At 42.5% G+C, this 17,449-nt stretch overlaps 1 protein-coding gene across 5 annotated transcripts in view; it reads left to right on the forward strand.

The window, feature by feature from the left end:
• Positions 1-17,222, forward strand: part of LOC138843577 (rho GTPase-activating protein 20-like) — a 45,731-nt gene extending 28,509 nt beyond the window's left edge. Inside the window, exons 9-15 of one of the 5 annotated variants that reach the window (XM_070048198.1) lie at positions 185-364; positions 4,161-4,297; positions 5,524-5,685; positions 9,436-9,542; positions 10,334-10,529; positions 10,870-11,020; positions 16,710-17,222. In XM_070048198.1, coding sequence (XP_069904299.1) covers positions 185-364; positions 4,161-4,297; positions 5,524-5,685; positions 9,436-9,542; positions 10,334-10,529; positions 10,870-11,020; positions 16,710-16,750 — 974 coding nt within the window. In that variant the 3' untranslated portion in view covers positions 16,751-17,222. Of the gene's footprint in view, positions 1-184; positions 365-4,160; positions 4,298-5,523; positions 5,686-9,435; positions 9,543-10,333; positions 10,530-10,869; positions 11,430-11,921; positions 13,603-16,709 lie in introns of those variants that run through there. The other 4 variants (XM_070048199.1, XM_070048197.1, XM_070048200.1 and 1 more) reach the window with 4 other exon arrangements.
• Positions 17,223-17,449: the final 227 nt, after the last annotated feature.

Consider the following 17,449-nt stretch of genomic DNA (forward strand, 5'->3'; position numbering starts at 1 on the left):
TTATGCAGTGCCTCCCCAGAGAGAGCACACCTGATGCTCACTCCCAAGACACAGCTCTCTTCCTTGCAGAAGCCCCAGGAGAACTTGAGCTGTCCCCGGTGCTGTACCCACACTGACAACAAGGCATGTTTGATCATACCTGTCACCATCAGCCTGATGTGTATTGAGATTTTTCTCTGCCTAGGGCATGAGTGTCCATATGCTATCCAAGCAAGCTACCATCGAGCTGCCTTTCATAATCAGGAACCGGGGAAGTCCACCTCCGCCCTGAGCATGGAGGATCCCGTTCTGGAGATCTTGTCTGATGGAGGGATCCAGTTCGTGTTGAAGCCCAGGCACACGGCTAAAAGGCAGCGCCGGTGCGGTAAGTCTAATTTCCAGCAGGGTTCTGCTCTCTGCTCATCCATGCATTCCTGAGAAAAAAATTCATGACAGAGAGCTGTTCTCCATGAGGGAGGAGGTGTGCATAAGTACAGGGACCCAGTACTCACCAAGAACCAGGCTTAGAGAAACTGTTCAAAGTCAGAACCCATCTCACTTCCAGGAGGATTGTGGTGGTTCTTCTACATTAGAACTTTTGTCTCCTCTGGATACCCTGAGCATTTGCTCCATAAAATAATGCATGCACAAACTTATGTGTCTGTAGAGAGAAGTTTCTTGTGGCCTGGCATCATGGTACAGTGGGTTAAGCTGCATCCTGCAATCCACATCAGAGCATTGGCTTGAGTCCTGGCTCTCCCAGTTCGGATGAAGCTCGCTGGCTTTATCAGAATGTGCCTGGGAAGGAAGCAGAAAATGACCCAAATACCTGGGTCCTTTGTCTCGCATGTGGGAGACCCAGGTGGAGTTCTAATCTCCAGCCCTGTCCCTGGTTGTTGTGGCCATTTGAGAAAAAAACAGTGATGAAAGATGTCTTTCTCTGTGTGTTATTCTGTATTACAAATAAATCTTTACAATGAAGAGCATCATGTGTGAAGGCCTGGAAATGAAGACTAAGCATTCCAGAGGGTAACCCTGAACCTGGAGTGAGAGCAGGAAGTAATCAATGTACTGCATGCCTTAGACTTACCTTATATGGAAGATCTCCAGGATGGTGAGAAACTGTGGCATTGAATTTGGATCTCTTCTGGCTTGGGCTGAAGTGGCTAGGGGGTTGCTTCCTGAATTGATCTCTTCATTATGCCCACGGCATGCTGACTTCCTCCAGGCTTCAGATGCATATCTAGACCAGACATGGACTGAACAGTTACGATCAGGGATGTTTCAGCTTTTTGCTTTCCAGTCTCTCCCTACTTGTCAATATTCTTTTGAGAGACCTTTCTCTGAAGAACAGTTTTTAGTAAGGTGGGAAATATTGTGGCAAGAATATAATGATTTCCACTGTGAATGGTGTTCGTACTTTTCTTGTGAGGATATTCTGTGATTTATATAGCTTATAAATGTGTTTTTGGTTGTAATTTTGAGCATATAGCAATATTCTATAAATGTTGCTCCTATGCAAGATTGTGAATCTGAACTTTGTAAACATCCACAACCCCCATTTGGGCAAGAGAATGCCACCACCAGAAGTATCGCCAGGAGTGTCAGAAAGGCTCAGTGTTTTTGAAGTGAGCTTGTTGAATTATGCAACGTGTCTCATGGAAAATGGCTGCTGTTTCCATTGGTCACAGAAGCAGCATGCGCTCTCAGTAAATAATGTACCTTATGAAAGCCTCAGCTAAGCACCGAAAGTATTTTTGTTTGAGAAAGATTGTAATGGCACTCATCTCTCTCTGTTCCCATATGTTCTGGATGTATAGATTCATATCAAGGTATGGAGCATGATGCTTCATTGCTTAGCTGTGTGACAACTAAGTAGTGGATTATGTCCCAATAGATTTTTAAATAATGAAATCAGGTGAGTCCTAGGTGTACCAGGTTGCGCACGAGTTAAACCATGTATTCTTGCCTGTTTTAAAGAAAGAGTTGGATATGGTAGTATGTATGAGCAGCCTCCTGCATTTGAGATGGCATTTGCTTTTTTCTTGTCTCCTTTTAAAAGGTGGAATTTTGAATGCTTGGTGTTGGATTACTTTGTGACTGCATGCTATCTGGAGAGTACTAACTAACCAGAAAGAGAATGGAGATAAAGTTTACTTTAGGGTGAGGAAACTGATGTGTGGGATCCCTTACACCATTTGATTGTAAATGATTACAGAAGAAAGTAATTCTCTTCACGGTTGTGATGAGTTGTGTGCCATGCTGAGTAATACATTATATTAGTGCAATGAGGTGTAGATAGCATCATTCTTAAACAAGTTGAGTCAAAGGAAAGTCCAAAGAATTGAGTAACTGGACTGGCTGATGAAGTGGCACATCTTGGAGCCTATCCTGGCTTCCTCAGTGATATAGCACCATGAGGATTGCCCTCCCTTGTTTGTCTGATGGTGATGCATTCAGGGGCCCAGAAATGCCAAGAAGATGGCTGATGAATGATATTTGGGGAGGGGGCCGGTGCTGTGGCACAGCGGGTTAAAGCCCTGGCCTGAAGCGCAGCTGTCCCATATGGGCACCAGTTCTTGTCCCGGCTGCTCCTCTTCCGATCCAGCTCTGTGCTATGGCCTGGGAAAGCAGAAGAAGATGACCCAAGTCCTTGGGCCCCTGCACCCATGTGGGAGACCCAGAAAAAGCTCCTGGCTCCTGGCTTCGGGTCAGCATAGCTCTAGCCGTTGTGGCCATCTGGGGAGTGAACCAGTGGATGGAAGTCCTTTCTCTGTCTCTACCTCTCTCTGTAATTCTGTCAAAATTAATCTTAAAAAAAACAAAAAAACAAAAAAACAAAAACAGATTGTTTTTGGCAACTTCACCCATCTGTCTATCACACTGCACCTTGACTCCTCTGGTGCCTTTTATGATATTCAGCATAAATCGGTCATTTAAGAAGAAAAGTTTAGGTGCCTTCTTAAGAAAACGTGCACAGCTGAGCAGTAGATACTCCAAACTCATGTTTTCCTTGGTGATCCTCTTTTCTGTGGAAAATTCCTCTTTAGCGTTCAGTTGGCAGAGCTTGATGGGTAGCTAAAATATAGGCTGTATAGCTTGGCAGGGTGGCACAAGGAACAAGGCCCCACGGGATCCTGCCACTCATTTGGGAACGAAGTGAAGAAGGTGAAATCAAATCACCTGGGGAACAGGTTAAGCTTTGTAACCCTGAAGAGTGAGGGAGGTAGAGGCTGGTTGAGTGATATCAGGGAGCTTGTGTCATGAAGTGCAGATCTCTTTGATGGGAGTGAGTTGCTGGTGGTTGGGCATTCAGACTACCAAACAGGAAATCTCATAGGGAAAGGTGACTTAGCATGAAGTAGATTATGAGACTCCACTTAGTTTGAATGTCAACTGTATTTTTTTGCTTTTCAAATGAGTTCTGACACCTGACTCCACTGGGTAAACTTAAGAGGATGTGTATAACTCAATGTGAGGTGTCTCATTATGCAAAAAAATAAAAAGCAAAAACTGTAGGTAGCACTGCCAGAATTGAACCTGAGCAGCTTCCTCAAGTCTTTATATTTCATTTCTGGTTGATGAATTGATTGTTTGATTTGAGAGACCATCACACACATGCACAAGAGAAGGAGAGAGAGAGAGAGAAAAGAAGAGAAGAGTTGAGTTGAGTTTCCTATCCTCTGATTCACTCCCTAAATGTCAGCCGTGGCCATGGGCCAGGGACAGAACTGGAATCTGGTATTTACATCATGTCTCCTTTGTGACAGGCAGGACTAGAGCTGGAATTTGGGAACTTATTCCATGTTGTGCTTGTGAGAGGTAGGAACCCAAATTTGTTAGCCATGCATACTGCCTCAGAGGGCCTGCATTTGCAAGAAGCTGGAATTGGGAGCCAAAGATGGACATCAGGTCCAGATGCTCTGATATGAGCCTAGGGCATCTTAACAATTAGGCTAAACACCTGATTCTAACTGCCAGCTTATAGGAAATTGGGAAGAAAAGTTCATGAACGTCACGTGGATGGTACTAGCCAATTTCAGATCGTAAGCTCTTGTACACCACAAATGGATCAGTTTCTGTCTTTTCTAAGGCTGGAAACAGTCACCTGTCAAATGGAAAGGGTGGAAACAGAATCTGTCAATGATCCTCTACAGCTAATGGTCTCACTTTCTCCTCAGGCTTTCCCACAAGCTGTCTGTCTTGCTGGGGCATTACCAGAAGCCATAATGACCTGCCCCAGGACTCCCCTCCTGCTATTTCGGTGCCAACACTCCTGAGAGTGTCTGGTGTTGAGGACCTGACCCTCACACTCTGGGTAGGTATCATTTTGATCTTCTGAATCCCTCCTCAGGAGTGAGCGTTCTGAGGGCTTGGTGTCATCATCCAAAAGTGTTTCAAATGAGGCCATCATTTGTCAGTCCCTGGCTTTGGCTGACATGCCTTCTTAATGTGACCTCAAAGAAGAACAGTCAGCTCAGTTATCGTGGTCTTACTTCAAAGGCAACAGGAGAAAGAACCGTTCCGTTTATTCTGCTGGTTTCAGCGATGTTACCCAGTCACCTGCTCACACACAGCAAAAGGAATGTTTCTGAATCTCTTGGAGTCGACATCCCCCCATGTTCCCCTTTTAGCCTCTTCCTTGAAGTGTTCCTTCATTTCCTTTTTGTCTAGATGACTCAAACTTAGAACTCAACGTCCCTCACTGTGGGCGTGGTTTGTATTTCAGATGATTAGATGGATCACCTGCCATTTATGTATCCTTCTATTATAAGAGAATGTGTCAGAGGAAAGCCACAGAACATGGCCTATGTTATTTCCCAGGAGGGCATTTAAGAGTTGGCACATTGATTGTCCAGCACATCTACATACACTATGCTAGATGTAGGGCATTTTTTGCGAGGTGGGGAGGAATGTATCAAGTTAGTTCCATGCTAGATGGTGCCCCAGCCCTTGCAGCATTCACAAGTTGAAGGAGTTGCTAGGATCCTCATCACTGTGACATCATTCATGGATAAAAGGAAAGCATGAGTAAGGTGATGTCCTATGCCCAAGGTCTCATGAAAAGTAAGGGACCTAATAGATGACAGATTCCTGGAGATACCTGACTGTGACACTCCTGTTCCCCTCTTGGCATGAAGATGAGGCAGAAGGACATGAAAGTCAACAAGTTTGGCAACAAGTGTGGCAACGAGATTTTCCTAGTTGGGAAAGGCCATCAGTACTAGGAAATAATGAGAACAGCATGGTAAAACAGGAGAGAGTGATTCACTAAAAGCTTGAAGCAGAGAAGTTTGGTGTACAAGTTTCATTCCTTGAAAAGGAAACTAGGTTAAAGCCAGCATTCAAAACAATTTAGTGGGTGGACACAGATCAGATGGATGGGTTGAACATATATTTAGAGACACTGAACAAAATTTTCTTCCCTCACTTCAGCTGCTGCTGTGTCAGTTCCCATACTCTTCTCTACAGGGGGCTAGCTTTTGTTCTGGGCTTGTGGATATGAAATGTCCTTTAATTAGCTTTCCTTTTTCTTTTCCACAGGAAGTGATTCGTATTATCAAGCAGAAAGGGCCAAAGACAGAGAATATTTTTCAAAAAGTTGGTGACATAAAGTCATTTATAGCCCTAAAGGAAAGATTTAACACAGGAGATAGAGGCGACTGGGGCAATGAATCGCCACTTGTGTTAGCAACACTGTTAAAGGTAGGGGGATTCTGGCATCATCTATGCACAATATGGAAGCTGTGTGATGGGTTTCATTCCTCGTGACATCTCAAGAAGAGCAGTAGGCCTAATCAGTTAAGCGTCTGAGAAACTGAAAAACACATCAGAAACTCCAGGTTGTAGGCAGCTACTCCCTTCATTGGACAGACTCTGCTTGTTAGATAGCTTTCCCAGTCTTCAGACTCCATGCTTGCTGTCCTCATCTGAATGCTCCATGTAGAATTATGCTAGCATAGTTATAATTGCCCAAGCATCTTCCAAATAAACCCTGGTTATTCATATAGAATTTTGGCCAGTACAAATCTCCTGCATTTGCCAGATTTGACAGTGTCTTCCTAATGACATCAGAGTTTCCCAAAGAAACTTTATTTGAAATTTTGAAAACCATTCTAGGTGTTTTCCACAATAAGCAAACATTGCTCTTAAAATGAATTAAAAATACATACAAATGCCAAGAAAATTCCATTCTTTTCATTGCCATTCTTTCCCCTGTCTCTTATGCCTTTGCTTCACACGTGGTGTCAGGACTCTGCTATTTGGAGCTGCCTTCATTTTGACTACTGTTGGCATCTTATGTTCATTTCCATTGTACTTAAGCCAATACTCCTAGTTATAGTTACATAGTAACGAGCCCCAGCACAAAGCTCAGCTTGTGAATCTGACTTTGAAAGTGTTGCAGCAGGCAAAGCTAGGTTAGAAGTTTTAAAATGTTGGGCCTGTGTTTGGCATAGCAGGGTATGCTGGGGGTTGGAATGCTGGCGTCGTATATCAGAGCCCCAATTCAAGTCCTGGCTGCTGTGCTGCTGATCCAGCATCCTGTTAATGCATCTGGGAAGGCAGTGGAAGATGGCCAAGGTACTGAGGTTCTTGCCTCCCATGTGAGAGGCAAGGATGATGCTCTTGGCTTCAACCAGGGTCTGAACTGGATATTGCAGCCATTCATTTATGTAGGATCTCTCTCTGTCTCTCTTCCTCATTCATGAACAGTGTGCGTGTATGTGCATGTGTGTCTCGCTCTCTGTGCCTCTGCCCATTGAGCACAGAATTCTCTTTTTTTATTTATTTGAAAGTCAGAATTACAGAGAGAGGAGAGGCAGAGAGAGAGAGAGAGAGAAGTCCTCCATGCGATGGTTCACTCCCCGATTGGCCGCAATGGCCAGAGCTGCAGCGATCTGAAGCCAGGAGCCAGGAGCCTCCTCTGGGTCTCCCACGTGGGTGCAGGGGCCCAAGGACTTGGGCCATCTTCCACTGCTTTCCCAGGCCATAGCAGAGAACCTGGCCGGAAGAGGAGCAGCCGGGCCTTGAACCGGCACCCATACCATATGGGATTCTGGCACTTCAGGCCAAGGCGTTAACCTGCTGCGAAACAGTGCCATCCCTGAGCAAAGAATTCTAAAATCCAAGGTGATGCAAAATACACATGTATTTCAAAATTGTATGGTAAAATCACAAGTATCCAGGTACATTTCTGTAAGGGAAAATTGAATTGTTGGTCATTTCAGCAGCTGTGAAACAAAAATCTGGCAATGCCGTAATCACTACAAAAAATATCCTTACATTCTTTGAAACGCTCAGTACACTTGCTCTTTCCTTACCCTCCATCAATGCTTGGCCACATGTTAAATGGTTACACTTCTGTAATGACTTCCGGGCCCACACGTACATCACTCAGATCATAAAAATATACACTAGGTTAGACAGTCACATGTTTGTGTTGTTTCTGTTGTACATGAAGTTGATGTCATTTTTCAACAAGATATAGTGGTTACCCCTCTGAGGACTTTGGAGTCTGATTTTTGATAAATACCATGGGAATCACCTGGAGAGTTGGTCCAGGCTAAACATAAATACAGTCATGGAGTTGGATTTGCCATTGAGCTCCCTAGAAGCAGAGGTGCAACAGCAAATCGTCTTCACATGATCTCCTTGGCTCACAGTGTGACTTCCACAACATGCCCCGTCTAGTCATCCTGCAGCACAGGGAAAGCCAAGAGAGGACACATACCCCACGTGCATGGAAGTAAGTACCCAGCAGACAAAGCTGCTCCTGAGCCATCCCAGACTTCCCCATCATTCAGAGCTCCACACATACTGGACATACTCCTTGGGAAACAGTCAAAGGCTGTAACTACAGTGGGAGAGTATTGGACGCCAGTGACATAGTCAGGGTATAAGAGGGCTTGGATTTTGTCCGTTTTCTTCACTGTTCTATCCCCAGTAGTCCAAACTGGATATGACATAAATGACTACTCAAGAACTACTAGAATGAGTGAGCAATGTCTGGATTATGAACACAACACTTACTGAGAGGCATTTCCTACACTCACTGCTATTGAAAAGTGTCATGGGCCATATAGTGAGACCAGTGGAAAGAAAGCTAGCAAGGGGATATGAACTGGAAATATAAATCCCACCATCTTCTGGTTATATTTGTAAAGAGTTGATCAATGAGCTAGTGAAAAGGAAAGTAGAATGAGGCTATTAGGAGAGTATTTTGCCCCAGGGAACAGACATAGTCAAAATGTCCAGTCCTTACTTCCTATTTTCTGTGAGTACATGTGTGTATATTTAGTTCATTTGGTTCGGAACCTTTGCTGCTAAGACTTAAAAGGATTAGTCTGAAATCAAAATGTGAAGTATGTATGTTTACATGTCCACAGTGCATAATATGATTTAGGATGACCCATAAGCAGATTTGTCAGTTTGTACTATTTTGCTAAAATATAGGCAAAGAAGACTATATAGATTTGTTTTATATATTTGAATGGCAGAGTGAAAGAGAGAGACACGTATGGGTCTGGCAATGTAGCGCAGTGCATTTACCTACTACCTGCAACACAGACAACCTGTATGTGCACTGATTTGAGTCCCAGCTGCTTGGTTCTGGATGAACTTACCACGAATGGACATGGGAAGGCAGCCAAAGATGGCCCAAATACTGTGGTCCCTGCCACTCACATAGCAGAGCTGGGTGGAGTTCCTGGCTTCCGGATTCAATGTGGACATTTGCAGAGTAAATTCGTGTATGGAAGATTCCTCTCTGTCTCTGTTTCCCTCACTGTCTCTCTGTTTCTTTCTCTCTCTCCTCTCTCCCTCTCTCCCTCTCTCCCTCTGTGTGTGTGTGTTTCAACTCCATCTTTTACATAAATAAATAAGCTTACAATGACACAAACACACACACATGCTCATACAGAGATGTCAATCTTCCACATGTTTTCTGAGTGGCCCAGGTTGGGCTGGGCCAACCTGAAGCCAGAACCGAAAACTTGTTTCAGGTCTCTGAAGTAGGGCAGAGCCCCAAGTACTTGGGCAGTTACCCACTGCTTTCTCGGGCACTTTAGCAATGTGCTGGATCAGAAGTAGAGCAGCCAGGAATTGAAGTGACCCTCTGATAAGAGTTGATGGCATCCCTGGCAGCAGATTAATCCACTATGCCATAATAACTACCCTCCAAAAGATGATTGAGACAATAAGATGAGGTTTTTCTTCCCTTCCAAAACTTCTCAGACTGTGTACACCTCTAGAGTAAGTCAGAAGAAATGGAAGCACCCGTTTCTGCATGTACACAATGGTGGGAATTAGAGGCCAAACTCTATGGAGGTCACAGTTTGAACGTCTAGAGAAAAAGCGGAGATTAAATGAAATATTGCAATTAAATGTTTTCTTTGTAATTTCTCAAGTCTATATTTGCCAACAAATTGATATAACTTCTTTTTTAATCTCTATAAGGAGTGTCTTCGAGCCTTTCCTGGCACTCTCTTTTCAACCGACCTCTATGATCAGTGGCTGGATGTTCTTGATAAAGGGAATGACGAGGAGGCCAGAGACATCCAGAGGTGATTCTATATAATTGGTACTGCATTCCAGACATGCCTCAGAAGGCAACCGACATAGTCTGAGAAAAAGATTTTCTGCTCTCGAGCATGAACCACTAGAAGAGTGCACATTGTGAAGAGGGTTCTTGTAGTCCCACACACCACAGCCAGAATCAGAAGACATGTAGACTCTACCATTGTCATTGAGTTCTTATTTCTCCCCAAATGTTATTATGGAGTTGTTGATATTGTACACATTCTGAATGTATGACATCGGTGGGGAGGAAGTCCGCTGGTGTCAGAGACATGCTACAAGAACAGTTGACCACTGGTCTGACCGTCATATTGTCAGAAGCAACTAAGTGCAGATCTCTGTGTGTGCTTATAGAATTGAAGTCAGTCAAGCGCTTTTGTATGTATTCATGCCCGGGATGTGTTTGTTCCATCACTGCTTTAGACTCTTGTCTTGAGGCAGCATTCTTGTACTATTACCTTTCAAAGAAGGGCAATGCTTTCAATTAATTGCTGTTGAATTTCCTCAGTAAGCTCTCACCTGAGAACATTCTGTAACACAACATCTGTTTTTAATATACCTGTGTTCAATTAGATATTTACAAAGTTATCCCAAATGAAAACACATTGTGATTTCAGCAAAAAAATCATAGGAATTTTTTTTAAGACTTACAGCTCCTTTTGTCTGTATTTTCATTGGATTATGTCAATGGCATTAAAACTACTGTATTTCCTTTTTTTTAATCTACAAATTCCTGAGGAAAATGACTTGTTATAAGACTGCATTTTTTTGTGTTTAGGCTTTTAGCCCATCTGCCCAGAACTAACACAGCTCTCATAAGACACTTGTTTTCATCATTATATGCAATCTCATGTAATGCATCATACAATCAGATGACTACATCAAAGTTAGCTTTGTGCATCACCCCGAGCCTTCTGTGTGTCTGGCGATCTACTTCAAGAAGCCCAGCCCTCGAAGATGAAATAAGGAGAAAGGTAATGAGTACCCTGTTTGTTTGTGTTGGAAAAGTGAAAGTCAGGATTTGCATTCTTGCCAAAGAAGCGAGTGATATCAAAATATTAGCCATTCAACTAGGCCACAAAATATGTTGGTCTTCTAATGAGAAATGTTTTTGGACAAGTTACATAGTATTCTTGGAAGTGTAACTGTCATTTATGAGATAAAACTGGTTCGTATGTGTTACTGTCAAGTGCAAATTTTTGTTAGAATCCAGAATTTCACATTTTTGTGATGTTCACGGTTCACATAGGACTTGTGACTCCTAAATAGGCCAAGTGGAAAAGAGCACCCCATGTTCATCCTTTTGTGTCACAGCTTTCCCTCGTGGAGTTTCTGATTGCAAGTTATCCCAGAATATTTGCAGTTGACCAGAAGTCTAAGAAGAGCTGTATGAAATCCAAAAGAAACATTGGAGAGAGTACCCGGCAAGTCATCGCCACTGCGGGGCAGAGTGCTGCCAGCCCAGGTGAGAGTTCCCTGAGGTGGGATCTTAGGGCCAGCGTGCCAGGTTCTCTGGGAGAATTTCACTCCTTTGCTAAGAACCAGACCGCAAGCCTGCCAGGTGTCACAGGAGAAGCTTGAGTGATGTCCTGTAGCTCAGGGCTAACCCCAAGAGTAATGCCACCCCTCCCATGACTCCACCTGCTCTGTCTTCACAAGGGTAGCACAGATCAGGAGGTTTTATGGTGTCCTGAGACCAAAGCACAGATAAGATGATGTACTTGACTTACCACGCCACTCTTGCAAATGATGTGTGCATCAGAGAGATCGTGTGTTGATCTAGTCTGTGGAACCATTTTCTAACCAAATGTAAGTGTAGCCCTTACAAATGAGAGTGCCTCATGTGCTGAGGAAACGTGGACTTAAAGTAGTATGTGACTTCGCTGCTAAACATATTCAGATGAGTGCACACTTTTTCATTATAGGTATTTATGATACAACTAGAAACAGTGTGTGCATAGACAAGTTCATTCTTTGAAATGCATTTCCACATACACTTCTGAATTACTCTCTCCCATATAATCAGTGTGTTCCTGTTGAAGCATCGGCGAGGCTTGGTACTCTGTGGTAGCTGACACATCCCAAGTCCCAGTGCTCTTTGAAACCCTTTGAAAGGGAATAGTGTTAGGGATGAACAGAAAAGACCTCATGTCATAGAGGCTTCTTGCCAGTGTTCCAAATTTGGTGCCTTCATGTACCAACGTGTCACCTTTGTATGTTGTGTACATAAATAGTACTCAAAGTTAAAAATAAAAACCTTAGAATAAATGAAAGATAGGGATTTGTTTTGCTCAAGAAAGTAGTACATCTATAAATCATTTTTTCATTAATTGTTCTTTCATAAACTTGTCTTCATGATGTCTCAGAAACTGCAAGACAATCTCCAATATGAGTCAATGATGTTATTCTATCCTTGGCTCCCTGTGGAAAACTAATGGGTACTTTTCCAAAGTACAAGATTCTTCATTTAAATGATTTCAAGGATTAAACCTCAAACTTTCAATTCAAAACAAGAATTGGTTTGATTCACAATGAGTATTCAACTTGGGCATCATTTTCTCAGAGACATACTTTGATATACTTAGTTTGATGATGTCTCAGAACTTAAAGAAACCCACATTGGGAGCAAATGATATTTACATTCCAAACAAATTCTTCTCCTGCAATCAGATACTGAAAAGTGACTGAAAATAGACTAACACTACTTTTGTTTTCTCGTCAATGGAAAAGATGACACTGTCACCGGAGTCTGAACCCATTAAAGGTATGGTGTCTGGCCAGAACTTTCCAAAGGAAAAAGAAGTCAAGCTTGAGCTTGTAAAGGGACCACCTGCGTCTTCTGTCCTCGCAATCTGAGTTACTGAAGAGTACCAAGAGCGTGCTTCCTTTAAATGTCCCTAAAATTCTTTTCACCTAACGCCAAAGGATAGTTTATAAAAGGTTTGCGCCTTGTTATCGATGTGCTTGAAATCTTCAGTTTCTTTCCTGGAAGGATAGAATTCCTTGGTAGAAAATTGCCCACGAGGCACCTACCCTAAGACAAACGTTTTGAATCCAGTTATTCTGTAACTGTCTCACAGTTGCAAAATTCAATCATTGATTTTCAAGATAGATTTTCAGTATTTCTGTCCTTATCCTTTTTGCGCCTCTTAAAGTAATTCTCATGTTTTGTATATAAGTGGAATTTAAATAAAAATAAAACACCTGAAATGAATTTAGAAAGGAATTTTCCTGTTCAAAATATTGAAATGGCCAATAGACAGGTGAACAGATGCTCAGGATCACTAGTCTGCAGGGAGATGCAAATCAAAGCCACAATGATTTTTCACTTCAGCCCAGTTAGATGGCTATCATCCAAAACTCAAAAAGCAATCAATGCTGGTGATGATGTGGGGAAAAGGTACCCTAACCCACTGCTTGTGGGAATGTAAACTAGTAGAACCATTATGGAAGACAGTATGGAGATTCCTCAGAAATCTGAAAATAGATCTACCATATGACTGATCCATTCCACTCCTGGGAATGAACCCAAAGAAAATGAAATCAGCATGTGAAGTGTCATCTGTACCCCCATGTTTATTGCAGCTGAATTCACAACAGCTAAGATGTGGAGTCAACCCAGATATCCATCAACTGATAATGGAATTAAGAAAATGTGGTATATACACACTGTGGAATACTCCTCAGCCATAAAAAGAAAAGAATGAAATCCTGTCTTTTGTATAGAAATGGATACAAGTGGGGACCATTAAGCCTAATGATACAAGCCAGTCCCTAAAAGACAAATATATTTATTTTCTCTGCTGTGTGGCAGGTGATGTAGAATACAAAAAATACTTAGGAATAAAATGGATACTTTGTGATATGATTGCTCTTCTTAGGCCTTGTGTATACTTGTGTGGAACTGTAGTCTTCCGACTTTGTTACTTGTTGAATATATGGTTAGTGATAAATTAAGCCTGTGACTATAGAGTGGACTGAAAGCTTTTCTTTGTAAAACTTAAAGGAAAAGTAGGGAAGAAAAGAGGGGGTTGAGAGAGTGAGAGGGGGAGGGGGAATTATGATTCTCTTCTTAGAACTGTAGCTGTGAAATACACGAAATCTGTTCTCTTTATATTAGTAACAATTCTAAAAAATGATTCAATTTGTGCAGTGGGTTCTCATCGTATCTATTTTCCTTTTCTTCAGTCTAACACTCTCCCAACTGAGCTATTTTGGCTGCCCCCAGTACGTTTTCTTTTTCTTTTCTTCATGAGGTCTCTGAAACCTCAGGAAAATCCCCTGTATGAGTACATGAAGTTGAGATTTCAGAGTTGATTTTACTTGTATCTTACACTGAGATGAGTCTGTTTTCTGAACATATTCTAAGACAGCTTTAGATTTTTCCACAGTGGAATCAATAAAACCAACACGAGAATCGGATCCAATGTCAAAGAATGTGACTGACCCAAACCCTCCACTTGGCAAAAAGGCTAGGCCCGAGTTTCAGATTGGCCTGTGCGTGCCTTCTGAACCTTGTCTTCTGAGTTACTGAAGAGAACAATTGGTGTGGTTCCTAAGCATGTACTTGAATCTTCCTTGCACTGCCTTGAACGCCTGCTACAAACCAACTTGCCAAAATGTATAATTTTCCTAACTGGAATTGAACTCCTCCATTAATAACTCTCTTGCTAGAGAATGACCAGTGTGACTACCAAACTAAGGCAATGGTTTTGACTTCATATTTTTCTTGACTTGGCTTCCACGGGAACACTGACTATGCCGTTTGCCTTTATTTTTCTTGTGCTTATATTTTCTGGAAGGAAAATTACAGTTCAAAATGATATCCAAGGACAAACAGGAAACATGTAAGAGAATTTAGAATAGGAATCTTTTTTTCTTGAGCAAAAGGAAGTTCACACAGCATTTTCCCATAATGCATGTTTGCATGTATCTCCTTTCATGTGCTTGTATCGTATTTGGATTCAGAATAACTTCATTACCAGTTATCTGATGTTGAGAAGGGTCTGCTGTTGGAAAATGTACTATGATAGGTTTTGTTTTTCCTTCAACATGAAAGTTCACACTTCACTTGGAGTGTGGCACAGTGTAAGATGTGGTGACTGAACAAAATCGTCTACTGGCAAATAATGCCAAGCCCGAGCTGGCCAGGGCCCACATCTGTCTTTTGACCTCTGCATTCTGAACACTGGATGTGTTCAGTTAGCAGAATTACTTAGGATTTCATTTTATGTTCTCTGCCCATCTTTTAATGTGACATTAAGAGCTTCTTTTTCACAAATGTTTGAATGTGTGTTTCCTAACTAGCTTGACATCTTCAGTTTCTGCCTTGGAAGGGCAGATTCCCTTGAAAGAAAATTGCTGATGAGGCACAAACACTGAGACAACCATTTGCTTCTGCTGGAATCATGACTGCTTCACAATCGTACACCAAATCAGCACTCAATTTGCCGAGACTTTCATTTTCTGTATCCTCACACGTTTGCTACCTCAAATCGTAACTCCAAAGTTTGGTAGACTAGTGCTACTCAAATAAAAATAATATATCTGCAATGAATTTAGAAAATCTTTTGTTTAGCTCCAAAAGAATTCCGTCTTTGCATCTTGTACTCATGATATGTATTTCCCTCTCCTTTCCTTCACGAGGTCTCAGAAACCTCAAGGAAATCTCCATGATGATTGCCTGATGCTGGGGTGTTAAATCGTTGCCTTGACCTCTCATAGGGTCTGTTTTCCAAAGTTATCCCAAGACAACTGTAGATTTTTCTTCAATGGATTAAATAAAATCTACCTGAGAATTGGACCCAGTGTCTGGGAGTGTGACTGGCATAAACACTTCCTTCACTGGGCAAGGAGACCAAGACTAAGCATGGAATGAGCCCACCTATGTCATTTGTCCTCTGTCTTCTGAGTTACTGAAAATAACAGTTGTCAGGGTTTTTGAGGATTTTATCCCATCTTTCCTAAAATTCCTTGAAACCTCCTCAAGAACTAACTTGCCGAAATGGTTGAGCAACTTTCCTAACTTGGATTGAAGTCGTCTTTTGCTGTGCAGGAGGGATAAAATGCCTAGAGAGTGAGTCACCCTTGTTGTCTCTATGCCAAGACAGTGGGTTAGCAAAGTGGCACATTTTCCTTGGCTCTCACCGGGATACTGGCCATTTCCCTAATTACTGGATCTTTTCATTTCATCTATGCCTATCCTCTTATTTTTCTGAAAGGGGAAGGGCAATTCTTAGCACAGAAATGACCTGAGGAAGGGCCCATCTGTATAGAGTCACAGGAATTGGTTCCATAATCACTGGAATCATCAAGGCTTGCCAGTAGGACAAGGGGGAGGTCAACTTTGTCTCTCTCAGCACCAAGAACAAGGTCCTGGCTGTCACACTCTCTGGCAAGACTGAAATTGAACTCTCGGTGCACCAAAGATATACAGATAAAGAAACCCATATTCAGCTCAAGCCCAACTTCTATCCTTATGAACTGCAGCAGACTATACCACTGCAACACTCATAGACACAGTTACCATTGATGAACGTTGATGAACGCTGAGAGCCTAGACTCCTAGAGCAGCTTCACTCCAACACAAAGCAAAAATCCAAGTGCTAACCCTGCATTTGGCTAAACCATGAACTCTTTTCAATAAAAACTAATTCATAAAGAGGAGAAATGAAGAAACATTTCTATGCCCAGACATGCTGCTTTTCTCTGACAACTGAGATACTGAATTAGAGAGATGGCATGGTGGTTTTGCATTTTCACCTTTCATCCCTAAATGCTTGGAGCCATCCACCAAATACTGAATTTACCAATTATATGAGGGCAAGGCTAATGGCACTTGAGGTTTTCAGTTGCAGTGAAGGAGGGAAAAGATTAATTCACAGAGACTGTCACCAGGATCCCTACTAAGAAAGTGAACTGGGCATCATATTGTACTTTGTTGGCTCCCTAGCACAACAAATAGACTAATGATAGTTAAAAGAAATTTCATTACATCTGTGACTTACAGTGTTACCGCCTGAAAAGAGATGCACTAATTGAAACATGGAACGAGTGGGTTCCCCAATCCTGCCTAAGACATTTATATTTGTTTTCTATGGAGTTTGAAACCCAACATGACAATCATTTTTTTTTTTTGCTTCGGCTGGTCTCAGAACCCCGGGAAACGTGTCCACGAAGCATGGCTGTTGCCTGACGTGAAGTCATGGATTTGATCTCTGCTGCTGGAATGAGTGTGTTCTTAAAGCATGCCTAAACACTCTGAGATTTGTCTGACATGGAGTACATGAACCCAACATGAGCCTCAAAGAGTGCCCTGAATGGGACAGGCCCCAATCCTCCACTAGGGAAAAAGACCGGACCAAACAGCGGTGCGGCCACGCTTGCCTTCTGCCCTGTGAGTGAACACAGAGGAGATTGTGCAGCTGCATAAGAATTTCTCCCACATGGCGGGAGCGTCAACGAGGGAGTGACATGACTAAGCATGTGCTGAACATGGTTCATGAGAACTGGGGTTGGCAGTAGTGTCCTGCAGGGACCAGAGAATTCCTAGAGGTATACTCACGTAGCCCCTCAGAGGGGACTGTGGTCTGGGTGAAATAAGGTTCTTTGCTCCCACTGGAACACCAAGGTGGCACTTGCAAGTTCCTGCATCCTTTCACTTCACATGCTCTTTAACGTCCGATTTGTTGCAAAGTGATTCCTTCTCAAGAAATAAGTGCCTCTGCTCTCAAGCTGTGAAGGAACCTTGGATATGTGCCCAGGAAGGACGTGTCTTCTGGGAAAAGAGTGCCAGAATGCTAGTCAGGTTAACTGAGATTACAAATTGTACTTCCCATTACACCCAGAGCGTACATACACCACTGGTGCATGAGGGTCTCCACATGGCTTGAGC

Source organism: Oryctolagus cuniculus, chromosome 8 (genome assembly GCF_964237555.1).
Source record: "Oryctolagus cuniculus chromosome 8, mOryCun1.1, whole genome shotgun sequence".
Classification (NCBI taxonomy): Eukaryota; Metazoa; Chordata; class Mammalia; order Lagomorpha; family Leporidae; genus Oryctolagus; species Oryctolagus cuniculus.